The 16,617-nt window shown below is 38.5% G+C and overlaps 3 protein-coding genes across 8 annotated transcripts in view; 2 read left to right on the top strand and 1 right to left on the bottom strand.

Moving 5' to 3' along the window:
- Positions 1-3,710, top strand: part of LOC111492361 (UBX domain-containing protein 1-like) — a 5,364-nt gene extending 1,654 nt beyond the window's left edge. For all 5 annotated transcript variants that reach the window (XM_023141678.1, XM_023141679.1, XM_023141677.1 and 2 more), the window contains exons 4-10: positions 457-536; positions 738-798; positions 1,219-1,286; positions 1,385-1,466; positions 2,234-2,416; positions 2,561-2,680; positions 3,361-3,710. In XM_023141678.1, the coding sequence (XP_022997446.1) occupies positions 457-536; positions 738-798; positions 1,219-1,286; positions 1,385-1,466; positions 2,234-2,416; positions 2,561-2,680; positions 3,361-3,531 (765 nt within the window). In that variant the 3' untranslated portion in view covers positions 3,532-3,710. The remainder of the gene's footprint in view (positions 1-456; positions 537-737; positions 799-1,218; positions 1,287-1,384; positions 1,467-2,233; positions 2,417-2,560; positions 2,681-3,360) is intronic.
- An 821-nt stretch (positions 3,711-4,531) lies between these two features.
- Positions 4,532-12,100, top strand: LOC111492324 (FGGY carbohydrate kinase domain-containing protein-like). Of its 2 annotated transcripts, XM_023141625.1 has the most exons (15): positions 4,532-4,921; positions 6,043-6,122; positions 6,251-6,368; positions 6,455-6,633; positions 7,652-7,734; positions 7,808-7,992; positions 8,240-8,301; positions 8,451-8,559; positions 8,639-8,758; positions 9,694-9,813; positions 9,952-10,072; positions 10,162-10,318; positions 11,268-11,340; positions 11,487-11,614; positions 11,701-12,100. In XM_023141625.1, exons 1-15 carry the CDS (start codon positions 4,738-4,740, stop codon positions 11,821-11,823), a joined length of 1,842 nt encoding a protein of 613 aa, XP_022997393.1. In that variant the 5' UTR covers positions 4,532-4,737; the 3' UTR covers positions 11,824-12,100. The 2 variants fall into 2 exon arrangements, with proteins under 2 accessions (XP_022997393.1, XP_022997394.1); XM_023141626.1 differs by lacking the exon at positions 4,532-4,921 and having other exon boundaries at positions 6,050-6,122; positions 6,264-6,368.
- Positions 12,101-12,958: 858 nt separating this feature from the next.
- On the bottom strand, positions 12,959-15,792 carry LOC111492336 (26S proteasome regulatory subunit 4 homolog B-like). The gene is made up of 6 exons (XM_023141643.1): positions 15,236-15,792; positions 14,604-14,849; positions 14,181-14,350; positions 13,870-14,086; positions 13,613-13,753; positions 12,959-13,397 (listed from the first exon to the last, which is right to left on the bottom strand). The coding sequence occupies exons 1-6, from the start codon at positions 15,719-15,721 to the stop codon at positions 13,314-13,316; spliced, it is 1,344 nt and encodes a 447-aa protein (XP_022997411.1). The 5' UTR covers positions 15,722-15,792; the 3' UTR covers positions 12,959-13,313.
- Positions 15,793-16,617: the final 825 nt, after the last annotated feature.

The following is a 16,617-nucleotide window of genomic DNA, read 5'->3' as shown; positions in this document are numbered from 1 at the left end:
GGGGGGGGGGGGGGGGGGGGGGGGGGGGGGGGGGGGGGGGGGGGGGGGGGGGGGGGGGGGGGGGGGGGGGGGGGGGGGGGGGGGGGGGGGGGGGTGGATTGTGAGATCCCATATCGGTTGGGGAGGAGAACGAAGCATTCTTTATGAGAGTGTATAAATCTCTCCTTAGCATACGCGTTTTAAAAACCTTGAGGGGAAGCCCAAAAGGAAAAGGCCTAAGAAGACAATATGCCCGAAATGGAAAGCTCAAAGAGGATAATATCTGCTAGTCATGGGCTTTGGTCGTTACAAATCAAAATACTGTTGAAATTTTTATACGATGTTATATATATTTCGTGCTTTTCAACTTAAGGTACACTAGCTCTGGAAGACCATAATACAGGAATTTTGCTATTAAAAGTGGTGGATTAGATTTTAGTTTCACGCTGATAAATATAACTAAGGAATGTTATGCAGGTAGCAATAGACATTGATCTTGAATCTCCTGAACCATTTCATATCACAGAGGAAATGAAAAGAAAGGCTAAGGAACTAAGGTATGATGTCATAATTTGTTTATTGTGAAAGACTTCAATGCTTTACACTTTTTTTCTTTTTCTTTTTTGTTTAAATTAATCACTCTGCCATTTTATTTCACTCTAGAGCCATCTTAAATTTAGAATTTTATAATCTGAAGTGCCATCACATTAAGTTCTCGAATAATTCCCTCAACTTCCCTGTTATTTTTCTCTGTTTAGGGATCAAATACGGAAAGAAAAAGAAAAAGAAGAAAAAAAGTTAGAAAGACAGAGGGAGAAGGTATCACATACAAATCTGTGATTTTTCCATCTTATTCTTTTTAACTGGTTGAAGATTATTTTGTATAAATGTAGTAAATTAGCAATAATTGCATATCAACAGAACTGGTACATGAAGAGTTGTAAATTTAGCATTGATAATGCTATGGCTTGGAAATTTACCATTATATGTGTATTACTAGATGGTATATGGCGTTTCTTGGCATGCTTTTGCAAATCATTCAATTATCACCACTTTATTCCTTCACTATTTGTTGGCTCTAGTGTTGTGATTGTGGGTAACAAATTTTAAGCGTTGACCACTTGGTATGCCCAACAGTCTCCAATCATGAATATATATTTTGATTTTGGTTCCATTTTATGTTATTTTTAAGCTTAACTGTATGTTATTTTCATCAGTTTATGCTTGCAATTTTTATAGGACAGAATTCGTTCTGGTAAAGAATTACAAGAAGCAAAAAGAACTGCAGAAGAAGCTGAACGGAAACGGTGTGTTTTATTTATCAGTCTCGTTCTTAATTTTCTTGTATCTCTTAAATCATTGTAACTTTCTGTTTGAATTGAAAGATTTACTCTTCTTTGCTCAGCTATATAGACTCTAGGCAAGCTGATAAACAGGAGGAGCAGAGAGCAAGGAAAAAAGTTCTACAAAAACTTGAACAAGATAAGGTTGCTTTCTCCACCACTTCTTTTATCTTATTAGCAATAATATATTTCTCCATGATTTATAATTAAATAGCTTATTTTTATTTCCAACATGTGATCAATTCATCAATTTTGGTTTCTGTCTGGAAATTCTGTTCTTCATGCTGGTGCTCTTTACTAGTTGTTACTGTCTGGAATTACAGCTGCCTATCTGATTTTTTGCCTTATCTGGTTTGGAACTAAGGTTGTATACTGGTTTTTGGTCACTAGTCTCAAATCCTTGAAGGTGATGGTTTCCCAAGTCTAAGTTTTTATCTGCTTCAAGGAGATTTCTTGTCTTCAATCATCCAAATTAAAATACGGTTAAATTACTGGTTTAATCCTTGAATTTTCAAGTCATATAGATCCTTGAACTTTAAAAACGTGTCTTAAAAGTTTTTAAACTTTTGACTTTGTATATAATAAATCCTTAAGCTTTCAATTTTTGTGACACACCCACGCAGAAATATCGTTTTTTGATTGTCAGGGCAGGAAAAATATTCTGTCATTGTAATGTTTAAACCTTCTGCCAATTGCTGCAACATTGCTTGTTACTTTTGACTAAGATCATATCCTGGATAAATATCACTTCAGCTTAGGATACGTTGTATAGCTATAACTATAACAGGCTTGTTGCCAAAAAGGCTATAATTTTGTTGCTTCTTTTGAGCTAAGAGAACGGCTATGGTTAGGAAAAGGAAATTACAAAAGCTATACATTATAAAAAAAATAAATTATGTACATCTCTCCAGATAGAAAGAAGGAGGAATAGTGGAATGCTCTCTGAAAGGTCTGAAAGCCTTGATACAAAATCTAACGCCACCGAAGCAGGGAAAAATGATGAACTTAGATCGCAGAATTCACTGCCAGCAACTTCAGTTAGTAAAGCAGTTTCTATGAGAGAATGCTTAAGGTCTCTTAGGCGCCATCAAAAGGTAATGATATCTATGGAAAATGTGTGACTCATTTATTGATGAACCCTTCTTTTAAAGTCTTATCAGTCATGATTACTTCAAAACGTCACAATTGCTAGATTAACATTCTTTCATGCTTCTAATTGTTCTATTTCTGGGTTCAAGGATGATTCTGATAAAGTGAGAACTGCCTACCGAACCCTCTTTATCTATGTCAGAAATGTAGCCAAAAATCCTGATGAGGAAAAGTTTAGGAAGATTCGACTCAGTAACCCTTTGTTCCAGGTAAACTTTCTAATCCTATATGTTGATTATGTTATGAACTCATAGTTACAACAGCATGTAAAAATTTCTACAAAATTTAGATATTATCCACCAATGAGGTCCAAAAGTTTCTTGCAGTTCTTGGTCTTTGTTGCGTAGTAGTTTGAGCACTAAAGTAAATTAGTCTTCATAGACATTCAACTCAATAAAATTTATAAGATCATTATGAGCACACGAGAGCAAGAACTGATAATTACTAATTTATTAAGAATCATGTGAGATCCCACCATGGTTGGGGAAGGGGAATGAATAATTCTTTTATAAGGGTGTGGAAACCTCTCCCTAAAAGACGCATTTTAAAAACCTTGAGGGAAAGTCTAAAAGGGAAAGTCCTCTAGGGAAAGTCCAAAAGGAAAAGTCTTCTAGGGAAAGTTCAAAGATGACAAATATCTACTAACGGTGGGTTTGGGTTTGGACTCTTATAAATCATGTTTTTGGTATTTGCAAGATCTCGTTCCATTTGCTCGTTTTTTTCTCTCCCAAGTCTTCTCATTATTCCATTGCAATTGAGCTTTATGAAAACTTTAGCATGAGATCCAACTAAATTTTCATTTTTGAAGCTCTAAATTAGAAAGGTTAGTGTTTAGGAATTGCAGGCATTGTTGGAAGTAATATCAGCATCTTATTTTGTTCTTGAACAGGAGAGAGTTGGGAGTTTGAAAGGAGGGATAGAGTTTCTGGAGCTTTGCGGGTTTGAGAGAGGAGGAGAGTTTCTGTACCTTCCCCGGGATAAAGTCGACCGGGGGGCTTTAGTCACTGCTGGATCACTGTTAGAATCTGCAATGACAAATCCCTTTTTCGGTGCAATATAATCATCAGGTAGAGCCTGTTTATTGAATTCGTTCTAAACCTTCTTGCTTTGGAATTTAAACTTGGACTTTAAAGAATAATGTGCATGTTGGATATTGTTACAAATGTGTATGATTTTACTCATTTCGAACAAGATCAAGATGGATCATCCATTTAATTTAGTAGCTTTTGTAACTAGGCATATTTTTTTGTTTTATATAAATTAGAAGTTGATCGAAGTATTATGGTTTTAATCAAAATTAGACTAAGAGATTCGACCCTAAATTTGTTAAACAATCATGCTAATTAGATAGTGTAATCGTTCCAACCTATGACCTCCAGAACAAATGTATATATCTCAATTATTAAGTTATACTAATGTTTTACCATTTGAATTATAGATTTTGGTGATTATGAAGATATTTCTGGAAGAAATTCTCTACCATTCTCAATCACAATTTTTTCACCCAAAAAATTTGTTTAAAGTTATCCGGTAATTTTAAATAAAACTTAAAACTTCTAAGTTAAAGTATAAGAATTTCACAAAGTTCAAAAATTAAAATCCTCAAAACTGGCCAATAAGTAGATTTATTCGCAAAAATATCAACATAATCTTCATGACTACAAATTTGATATACCTATTCAACTATATCGAGTATATACTTTGATTCAATGAACATTTTTAGATATCAAAAGAATGGTGCTTTAATTCAATGAACATTTTTAGATATTAAAAGAATATGGAAGAATGAGAATAAGAACGTAATAAACAAAAAGAAAAAAGAAAAGTGTTAGAAAATTAATTAAAGAAGATGTGAGAGAAAATAGAATAGGAAGGAGATGTAAATATATTTTTAACTTTTTGTTTTAGTTTTTAATTTAAATTATTGAAACTTTCATAAACTCATTGATAATTATATTTTTCTTAAAAGTTATTTTAAAATTTTAAAGATTTTCATCAATATATTGTAGTTCTTTTTTAAGGACGTCTAAGATAAAATTGTAAAGGTTGAGGGACTGGTATCTGTCCACCTCGAGCTAAGTTCATAACTAACTTGAGCTCAGCCGTTTGGATTCGATTGGATTGATGCATTACAGCAATAAATCACAACATTGTTAATGCCCTGATTTACAAAAACAGGATTTATTGATCATGAATGATTAGCAGATAAGCACACACAAAGATCCAGATTATTATACATACGATAAATCCACGAGTGCAACCAAAAATGCAAGCCAAGAGAAATTCCTGGTCCGAGACATTTCCATTGCTCGGTCAGCAGAATCGGTTTCAATCGCTTCCTACTCGACTCCCTTCCTCTGTTGTCGGAATCACTTCTGCAACCGACGCCGTCATTCCCCCTCGACCGGTCTTCCTCGGCGTCAACGCTGGCACCGCCAGCGCTCACGCAGGTTTTTCCTTTTCCTTACTCCTCTGTTTTGACTTACCGATCGATATTGTTTTCATTTGATTTTATTGCGTTCTGGGTTCAAATTGGGATGCATTTGAAGTCTGCATGTGCGGTGTTGTATGGGTTTTTGTACTCAAGGATGATGGATATTGATTGTCTGTTTTGGTTCTATGTGCTATGAAATGTGAAGGGTGTTGAACAGTGGGTGAGTGTTTTTATCTTATGTGGGTGATCAACTGGAGGTTAGTTAGCAGCCGTAGAAGTCGTTGATTGGAACTTTGTTGGCCAAGTTGGGGTGCGAGAGAAAATGTTGTAAGTAGAGAGGTCAGTTTTGGCCAGATGTGTTGTAATAGCCTAATCCCACCGCCAACAGATATTGTCTGTTTTTGTCAGTTACGTATAGCCCCTTGTTAGGGAGAGGTTTTCACACCTTTATATGAAATACTTTGTTCTCCTCTCCAACTGATGTGGGATTTCACAATCCATCCCCTTGGGGGCCAGTGTCCCCGTTGACACACCGCTCAATGTCTGGCTCTGATACCATTTGTAATAGCCCAAACCTACTACTAACAGATATTGTCCACTTTAGCCCGTTACATATTGTCATCAGTCTCATGGTTTTAAAATCCGGAAAGGTTTTCACACCCTTATAAGGAATTCTTTATTTCACTCTCCAACCGATGTGGGATCTCACATGTGTACCCATTTACTCCTAGTTTGCTTGGTTGGGGACTCGATTGGCTGCTTCCCAACAGCTGAAAAGTACATAAAAACTTATTGTTGGCTTGTTTTGACAGCTTAAGATTAACTAGTTGTTAGTTTCAAGGGGTTGTGAGATAGTTAGCACATGAGTTAGATAGTAGTTTGTATGCTATCCTAGTTGAGGCGGAAGTGAGCGTATTAAACATGTAAAAGATTAGCGAATTTGGATAGTAAGTAGATTCTGGGATTACTTTGTGGAAGAGCTAAGCATCTTGAATATATCCTTGTATGTTTTGTTTCCAATGAACAGTAAAAAAAAATAATAAAGTTCACGTTTTGTTGATCTTCCTATCCAAATTCTTGTTCCTCAGATTGCCTTCTTTGACTGTAGAAATTTATTATATTGGACTTCTGTTTCAGGTATTTTTGATGAGAGTGGGAAACTTTTGGGTTCGTCTAGTAGCCCAATTCAGATTTGGAGAGATGGAAATTGCATTGAGGTAATGTCCTTCTAGTATCCAATTCAGCTTGCTTCTGCCCTTAGAACAATGATGGTCGTTTGTATAGCTTCCTGCCCAAAGAATGTTGGGCTTGCATGATTATTTATAAGCTTTCTATTTCAAACCAGCAATCCTCGACAGATATCTGGCATGCAGTCTGTGCTGCAGTAAGATTAGCATGCTCCAAGGCGAACGTCTCAGGGGAGGAAGTGAAGGGTCTTGGATTTGCTGCTACCTGCTCTCTTGGTCTGTATGTTATTCGTCGGTCATTTTATCTTGCTCTATTAAAGAATGACCAACTCACTAGATAATATTCGTCGGTTTGTTTTCAGTTGCGGTCGACGCTGATGGTTCACCAGTTACAGTATCTTGGAGTGGTGATTCAAGAAGAAATGTAATAGTGTGGATGGATCATAGAGCCGTAGAGCAGGCTGAAAGGATCAACTCTTCCAATTCACCAGTATTACAATACTGTGGTGGATCTCTTTCCCCTGAGATGCAGCCCCCCAAGGTACCCAAATAGATGTTTGATCCTTTTTTTGTGCTATGCATATTTGCTTCAAAAAAGGATCCATTTTCATTTATCTAGTGTAAAAGTATATCTGAAATCTTTGCTCCCTGAGTTTTGCAACAATGCACCCACATCCCCATCTTACTTAGGGTGTTTAGTTACAAAAGTTGGAAAACAAAAACGGAAAGGAATTCTCATGATCTATCTTCATCATTGAATGTCTGTGATTTCTCTCGTACAACAAACTCTAACAATCGTCTTGGTTAGATTTTCTTAGTGTAATAGATGCTTTTATAACATACTAAAGCAAGGAGAGAATATGTGAGATCCCACATCGGTTGGGGAGGAAAACGAATCATTCTTTTATAAGGGTGTGAAAACCTCTCCCTAGTAGACACGTTTTAAAACCTTGAGAGGAAGTCCGGAAGGGAAAGCCCAAATATGACAATATCTGCTAGCGGTGGGCTTGGGCTGTTACAAATGACATCAGAGCCAGACACCGGGAGAAGTGTTAGTGAGGAGGCTGGCACATCGATTGGAGAAGGGAAGGAAACGAGTGCCGCAATGACACTGGGTCCCAAAGGGGGGTGGATTGTGAGATCCCACATCAGTTGGGGAGGAGAACAAAGCATTCTTTATAAGGATGTGGAAACTTCTCCTTAGTAGACGCGTTTTAAAACCTTGAGAGGAAGCTTGGAAGGGAAAGCCCAAAGAGGACAATATTGGCCAACGGTGGGCTTGTGCTGTTACAGAATAAACGGACCCTTTGAGCTCAATTCTCACCGTTTCACTTTCTACTTTTATGTTTTGTATGCTTGTGTTTGACAACTGAGAGAAAGTGCAAGATACACCTTTTATTACAGATGCAGTCACTTTCCACTTTTTTTTTTCTTTTCCGTTTCCACTTTCTACTTTCATGTTCTATAATCTGATCTTTGACTATTGAGATGAAGTGCATGATATGCCTCTTTTTATAAATGTGTCATGGAATATGCTATGATACAGATTATTCTTGCAGCTTCTCTGGGTGAAAGAAAATTTACCAGACACATGGTCAATGGTGTTCAGGTGGATGGACTTGAGTGATTGGTTGTCATATAGGTAAAGCGACTGCCAAACCTCTTGAAATTTCAGTATCTTTCTTACCTATATGGTCATTATCTGCATGTTCTAGGGCAACAGATGAGGATACGCGCAGTCTTTGCACCATTGTGTGCAAATGGAACTACCTTGGCCATGCACACATGTCACAGTACAACGAAAAGGATTCCCGAAACATGGAGGCTTGTGGATGGGATGATGATTTCTGGGAGGAAATTGGATTAAGAGATCTTGTTGATGGTCACCATGCCAAAATAGGTCTGAACAAATCACTTGGAAATATATCTTGGTTTTGAGTGTTCTTATTGATGAAATACTTAAAAATTTCGACATCGTTTTGCATTGACGTGTTCCGAGCGCAGAACTATCTTGATTTATTTCTTGCATTAAAGACTCGTTCGCACATCCGTTCAGAAGAAATGCAAGTTTCTCTCTGATAGTTTACCTTTTGATTGCAAAGGAAGTTTCTTGATTGTACAAAGTTAACAATGTATAATGTCATTAGGAAGAAGTGTAGCATTCCCCGGTCATCCCTTGGGTTCTGGTCTGACTCCAGAAGCTGCAAAGGTAAGAAATCTAGTACTCAAAATTTTGACTTGGTTAGTAAATTCCATATTAGCAAATTCGCATGCATATTCAAGGGGAAAAGGAGAAAAGTTTCAACTTCAAAGTCATTTTTAATTTGATTGAATCGCTTTTTTCTTTATGCTTATCAGGAAATGGGTTTGGTTGCTGGAATCCCTGTTGGTATTTCATTGATTGATGCTCATGCAGGTGGAGTTGGGGTGATGGAAAGTATACCTGTGCAAGGTTCTGATTCTAAAGGTTGTGGCTCATCCTATATATGTTCATCTTTTTTCCTTACTATATTTTCATTCATTCATATTGAAAATAACTATTCTAGAGTTCGATAAGGAGACGATATTGCATCGTATGGCGCTGGTTTGTGGAACATCTACCTGCCATATGGCTGTCTCAAGGGATAAACTCTTTATTCCTGGTGTTTGGGGACCGTTTTGGTCAGGTATGATTGAAATTAATTCCAAGTTTTTGTCAAACTTTTCATTTTGAATAGTAGCCTGGTAAAGAAGAAAGGGGCAGGTGGACTATGCTCTCTAACTGGCACGATCAAAATGCTTGTACTGTCAAAATGTACATGGATATGTTCTGTGTCAATTACCCATATCGGTTGGAGAGGGAAACGAAGTATTCCTTACAAGGGTGTGGAAACCTCTCCTTAGCATATGCGTTTTAGAACCGTGAAGTTGACGGTGATATGTAACGGGCCAAAGCGGACAATATCTGTTAGCAGTGGGCTTGGGCTGTTATAAATAGTATCAGAGTCAGTCATCGAGCGGTGTGCCAGCAAGGACGCTAGGCCCCCGAGGGGGTGGATTGTGAGATCCCACATTGGTTGGAGAGTGGAACGATGCATTCCTTATAAGGGTGTGGAAACATCTCCCTAGCAGACTTATTTTAAAATCGAGAGGCTGACGGTGATACGTAACGGGCCAAAGCGAACAATATTTGCTAGCGGTGGGCTTGGGCTATTTCAAATGGTATCAGAACCAGTCACTGGGTGGTGCACAAGCGAGGACGCTGACCCCCAAGGAGGGTGGATTATGAGATCTCACATTGGTTGGAAAGGGGAACGAAGCATTTCTTATAAAGGTGCAGAAACCTCCCCCTAGCAGAAGCGCTTTAAAACTGTGAGGCTAACGGCGGTACATAATGGGCCAAAGCAGACAATATCTACTAGCGGTGGGCTTAGACCGTTACAAATTTGTTATTTTGTAGTCATTGCTGCTGAGTTTAATTTACTACATAAACTACCTATATGAAGCATCTATTTCTTTCTTAGCTTAGGAAAGAGGTTGTACAGAAGTATTTTCTTTTTTCTTGTGATCACATGATTGCCATAAAAATACATACATGATATATGATTTTCTAAAACGACAGCGATGGTACCTGAGTATTGGCTCACTGAAGGTGGTCAGAGTGCTACCGGAGCTCTACTTGATCACTTAATTCAAAATCATGTCGCCTCTCCTCATCTTTCAAACTGTGCTGCTTCGCAAAGTATGACGTTTTTGTTATTATATTTTGATATTAATTTGTGTACTGTGATTAAAGTAGGGTATACTTCAATGATTGTGTCTAATCTGGAATGTTCTATCTCCTCTTTTCCTTTTTCTTTTTGTCTTTTTAATCTTTCAGATGTCTCTGTGTTTGATATTTTGAACAAGTTGTTGGAGAGTTTGATGGTTGATCTAAAGAGTCCATTTCTTGCTGCTTTGACTGAAGATATACACGTACTTCCTGATTTTCATGGAAATAGGTGAATGGATGACTGAATCATTTGCTCTGTTCTTTTTGTTCCTTCCCCTTCTAGAGATTGTCAAAACACTTCATTGCATCATGGATTAGGTCTCCCATTTCGGATCCAAAAGCCAAAGGAGTGATCCATGGTTTAACACTTGACACAAGTGAGCAAGAGCTGGCTATCTTGTACCTTGCCACAGTTCAGGCTATTGCATATGGCACTCGCCATATTGTGGAGCACTGCAATTCCCATGGTCACAAGGTATGGTGAATTCATAGTTTTTTTTTTTTTTTTTTTGTTTTTTTAAGACAAATGGGATTGGATAGTTATAACGGCTCAAGCCTACCACTAGCAAATATTGTCTTCTTTGAGCTTTCTCTTTCAGACTTCCCCTCAAGGTTTTTAAAATGCTCTGCTAGGGAGAGGTTTCCACACTCTTATAAAGAATGTTTCGTTCTCCTCCCCAACCGTTATGAGATCTCACAATCCATCCCCCTTTGAGTCCCACCGTCCTCGCTGGCATTTGTTCCCTTCTCCAATCGATGTGCAACCCCCCAATCCACTCCCTTTAGGGCCCAACGTCCTTGTTGGCATACCGCCTCGTGTCCATCCCCCTTCGGGCTTAGCCTCCTCGCTGGCATATCGCCTGATGTCTGGCTCTGATTCCATTTGTAACGGCTCAAGCCTACTGCTATCAGATATTGTCCTCTTTAAGTTTTCTTTTTCAGACTTCCCCCTCAAGGTTTTTAGAACGCGTCTACTCGGGAGAGGTTTTCACACCCTTATAAAGAATGTTTCATCCTCCTCCCCAACCGAGGTGGGATCTCACAATAGTATTAAACTAGTTGCGGTGATCTCTTGTTGTGTTAGAAAGATCCTCTTTTTTTCAATAAATTCTGAGTTTAGACACCCCACCATCCCTTTGATGGAACCTGATCAGATCCTTATTGACTGCTACAAATAAACTTATTTCACTCTCTTTACCCACTGAATGCTAGCACTTTCTGATGGGTTGAAACGGAAAAGAAAGGATAATTACAAAACTCATTAGAAAGAGCTATCCAACTTGAAGAATTGACATCTTTATGCAAATGTTGTGTGTGTGTTTGAAGGGGCTCCTGGGCAAAAGTTAAATATCTGTCTCAGCATTATGAACTCTATAGTTTATTTCAAGTATTTCTCCTTATTTTTGTTCCTTCTCCTCCAACAGATTAGCACTTTACTTGCATCTGGTGGCCTTTCAAAGAATTCTTTGTTCATTCAAGAGCATGCTGATATTACTGGTTGTGCTTCACCTCTCCTCCCTCGATATGATATTTTCTAAGATTTTCTTCTATGTGATCCTTCAGAACTAAGCATTTGGACTGTTTTTTCCAGTAGGTTGATATCATTTAGATCTTACACCCGGGTAACATTGGTGATTGAGCAGGTTGTCCTATTATTTTACCTCGGGAACGCGAGTCCGTGCTCTTAGGTGCAGCCATTCTTGGAGCTGTGGCTGCTAGAAAATATTCTACTTTGCAAGAGGCCATGAAAGCTCTGAATGCTGCTGGTCAGGTATGCATCAAATTGTTCTTTCCTGTTGTCCCATGATCTTACTCAGGGACTAGTGTTTACCATTAAAATTTTGCTTCAATTGGCAGGTGATTTATCCGTCTACAAACTCGAAGGTGAAGGTATACCATGACGCCAAATACCGAATTTTCCGAGAGCTTTATGAGCAACAGTTGTCTCATCGCTCGATAATGGCACAAGCTCTGTCTTAGCTGGTGTCGATCGGTATCGTATTGCAAACATTTCCTTCTTGTTATTATTCCATTTGTTTCTTCTTACATATTTCTCTGTCTTCTGTCAAGCTCTCGCTTGCTTTGCTTCATCATCTTCTGGCCTTACCTTTCTGGAGATGGCTGGACAGCATGAGAAGTGAAATAAGGAAACACATTTTCACAGTTCTGATATTGTTACTGTCTTATAAGATTAAACAAGTCAAGACTTTTTTATATTAGAACTTTTTGGTTATTAATAAAGCTCTTAATTATAATATTTAAATCACTAAAATACTTTTTTAGAATAATTTCTGCTTTATTTGTTTGTTTTATTTTATTTGGTTCTCGTTTATAATATTTGAATCATTAAAATGAGTTTTTTTAGATTCACTCCATGTTAGTCATGAACCCCTGAAAGGGCTGCCATCCGATGGGGTCACTTCGAAAGTGACGATATTGTTTTAACTATAGAACCATGCTTGTCTCTTGGAGCAAATAGGATGATCGGGCCGAGGGCAGCCCCCTCTTCCCCTCACTCTGCTTTCCCTAATATAAACCTTAAAGACGTTCTGACTCTGCCTAGTCCGATCGCCCTATATGACTGGCGCAGCCAAAAGGCAAAAAAAAAAAAAAAAAAATCTAAACTTCAAGGATTAATAAATAAATTTGAAAAATGAGATTGAAACAAGCACACAACCATTCTAGGGTTTCCCAGAAATCCTTACAAGTGCTGGTCTTTCACTAAACAAATACCCCAATTCAAGAATGACAGACATCTAAATTCCCTACAAACATTCAAAGTCCAACCCTAAGATTTTATATCGTACAAAGCCCTCCATTTATGAAGAAGTACAAACGCAAATCAGCACCACAAACACAGACTTCCAAAACTCATACTCAACACCCGAAACACCGACTTATTAGCTCCACCGACTTACTAACCCCGACTTCATAGCCCAACTGAGGCACTCTTAAGCGCTCAAATTTTAAGATAAATCTCTCCCTTCCCCCTTTGCAACTAAAAGAATCTTCTGTAATTTGCTTTGGGGATGGATTCTTCCTACCTGATATTGCAATTTCATTCATCAACAAATTTGTTTCTTCTCAAATGAAAAGATACGAAAAGAAATAACTCATCACCTGACAATCATCAATCTCCGTCAATAAAATTTCAATGAACAGAAAAAATGTAGCCAGTTTGTGGTTGATACTACCTTCCTTGCTGCTGATTGTACTTCTATCGCAGCAGCAGCATTACAAATCTCTAGATATAAATTCAAAGGGCCCATTCTTTTAACAAAAAGAACGTCACCTGATTCATCTCTAACAAATTGTCGTGTATCTCATTTCAAATCTAAAAGAAACGTCTCAACCAGGTAACTGGGTGCTAAATCCTCCGTGTTCCAGATTAAATAAGGGGAAAATGAAGATTAAATCAAGCCCATGTGAATAGAGATGTGTACATGTTTTGCATCGACGTCCCGACTCCATTACATGTAAAGTCCTTCTGGAACTCCCTCTTTCTTTTTGAACATAACCTTATCTTTTGCTTTCTTAAAGTCTGCATGAGTCACCTGAAGAACAAAGCAAGTTATCACACGTTAATCATGAAGCCATACTATTATACCAGTAATTAAAGAAGTATGCATACAGCAGGAAACCCTCACTGTTTAGCTACCAATTTTCAGATATTGTCAACTTTATCGGGAGCTAAAATGCACTGCGTGTATATAGCTAGAGGAGAAAAATCTTGTTCAAGTTTGTTAGTCGTTATGTACAACGGTATTACCTTCATTCTACGTTCTCTTAGAGCGAGCAAGCCAGCTTCGGTGCAAATTGCTTTGATATCAGCCCCAGAAAATTCGTCTTTGGTCATTACAAACTCTTCTAAGTTCACATCCTCAGCTAGTGTCATCCTTGATGTATGAATCTAGATTTTATGAACAGCAACGTTAATAAAACCATATGATAAAAAAAATAGTCGATTGCGATCAAAGTCACATTCAAGGGTACGGGTGGTTGTGGGCAAGAGGGTAATTGAAGCACCTGAAAAATGCGTCTTCTTGTCTTTATATCTGGAAGGGGAAATTCGATTTTTCTATCTATTCTTCCAGGTCGTAAAAGGGCAGGATCAAGGCTTTCGATTCTATTTGTAGCAAGAATTACTTTAACATCTCCTCTTGAGTCAAACCCATCCAACTGGTTCAGCAATTCAAGCATGGTCCTTTGAATCTCACGCTCGCCACCAGAATGAGCATCATACCTGGCCAACATATAAATACGTGCAATGAAATAAGGAATGCTGCTTGCATCCAACATAGAAAATGTGTCCCAAGAATTTTCATTAGAATGAGAACCTCTTTGTACCGACTGCGTCGATTTCATCAATGAATACAATTGATGGGGAGTGATCATCTGCAACTCTAAAGAGCTCCCTGACCAATTTAGGTCCATCTCCCAAGTACTTCTGGATCAATTCACTTCCAACTACACGCAAGAAAGTGGCTGAAGTGGAGTTTGCCACTGCCTGAACACAATCAAGTTACAGATAAAGTCAAGCACAGCTTATGCAGCAAAGACTTCGCCGCAAATTCATAAAGTAAAAGTCCAACTCATTAATGGATGTCAACTTGGTGAGCAAATATAGAACTTCTAACAACCAATTCACTAGCGTGAGAGTTGGAAAAAACATTACACCGCTGCTAAATCAATACTCGTTCTAATTTCCAGAGTAACACAATTTCGTGTGTGTGCGTGTGTGTGGCTACGTTAATAGATACCTTTGCGAGCAATGTTTTCCCTGTCCCAGGCTCCCCATAAAGTATAACTCCTTTGGGGGGTTTAATTCCAATGTCTTCATATAACTCAGGATGAGTAAGAGGAAGCTCTACAGCTTCTTTAATCTCCTGGATCTGAGCATCTAAACCACCAATATCAGCGTAGGATTCCAATGGAGCCTTCTCAATCTTCATAACAGATACCATGGGATCGACCTCGTCTTGAAGAAGCCCAACAACAGAAAGAACCTGAGTAAAGTGCAAAAAAACCATCCACATTTCACAAATCAGAAAGTAATTTTCATCAATATTGCACATCACCATAGACATCCAATTTTCTAAGCTCAGAGTCATCATAAAATTTAATCTAGGGCTCATTTTTCCGTTCAAATTTTCCCGAAGCGAACAAACCCTAACCCGATATAGTCCTCCTTGAGAAATTGATATGAATACATGTTAAAAATGCACGAACGAGAAAAATGCAGCAGCTCAATAACCCAGAATCGAAGAATTGCGAAAAGTAAACAGACCAATTGCAAAAATCCATCTAAAAAATGCAGATTTATTCAACTCCTCGACGTTTTCTAGTTACAGAAACGAAACATTGCCAGATTAACACCTGTAACAAAACCTACCTTGTTGTGCATAAGAATCGCACATCCAGGCTCCAGTTGGTCTTTGTCAACAAACGACAAGATCCCGACATAGTACTCAGGACCGACAGACGACGACACAATCGCATGATTCTCGTCAATCAGCTCCTCCAGATTCCCAACGCTCATGGGCGACCCACGAAGGTCGTCGACCTTAGATCTATCTTCTTCATTCTTCTCCTCCTGGGGCTTCAACCGTTCCTGATTGGTAACAAACTCCTCCTCCATGAGCAAATAGTCCTTGACTCGATCGAGCTTCAGAAGGCGGAGCTTGCACTTGGTGTGTGGAGTGACCGTCGGTAGGCGGGAGGCGGCGTCAGGACCCTTCTGCTTCCGCTGCTTGCGGCCGACACGCGACGGAGGCGCCGCTGGCTCGAACTTTTTGTCCTTCTTGTTGGGATCATCTTGCTTGCGGTCGCCAGGAAGACCACCCTGCTGGTTGAGTCCGCCGGGAGTGCCTTGACCCATGTTTGGTGAAGTGAGAAGAGAGGTGAAAGGGCAAGGGAAGCTCGATGTGAAAGTGAATAGTACTGTGAATGAATGGAATGTTGCCCAAAAATCTCTCCTTTTGGACGGCTTTTGAATCAAAAATTATACGACCAAACTAAAACTATATTATATTATATAGTTTTCATACACATAGAACTCGCTGATCAAGCAATACTTTCCATACTTCATTAGTTTTCGTACGATGTGCATTACTTTCGCACACACCGAATATTTTATTTTCCTCTCCAACTGATGTGAGATCTCACAATCTACTCTCTTAGACAACGTCCTCGCTCACACAAACTGTCTAGCTTTAAACCATTTGTACTGAATAGATAGAGACTTTACAAATTAAGCCCGAGTAGTAGCATTCCCCAAAAATCGCTAGCATATATCATCCGTTTTAGCTCGTTACATATCGCCGTCAACTTTACGATTTTAAAACACATAGAACTCGCTGATCAAGCAATACTTTCCATACTTCATTAGTTTTCGTACGATGTGCATTACTTTCGCACACACCGAATATTTTGTTTTCTTCTCCAACTGATGTGGGATCTCACAATCTACTCTCTTGGACAACGTCCTCGCTCACACAAAGTGTCTAGCTTTAAACCATTTGTACTGAATAGATAGAGACTTTACAAATTAAGCCCGAGTAGTAGCATTACCCAAAAATCGCTAGCATATATCATCCGTTTTAGCTCGTTACATATCGCCGTCAACTTTACGATTTTAAAACACATCTACTAATAAGAGGTTTCCACACCATGTTTCATTTCCTTCTCCAACCGATATGGGATCTCACATAAATAGCCATTCATATTATTGCTTTATTATAAAGATTTTGGATATTAAAATTAAAATTGTGTATT

The sequence above is a fragment of the Cucurbita maxima genome, unplaced genomic scaffold (assembly GCF_002738345.1).
Source record: "Cucurbita maxima cultivar Rimu unplaced genomic scaffold, Cmax_1.0 Cma_Scf00017, whole genome shotgun sequence".
NCBI lineage: Eukaryota > Viridiplantae > Streptophyta > Magnoliopsida > Cucurbitales > Cucurbitaceae > Cucurbita > Cucurbita maxima.
This window is presented reverse-complemented; position numbering and strand designations above follow the sequence as displayed.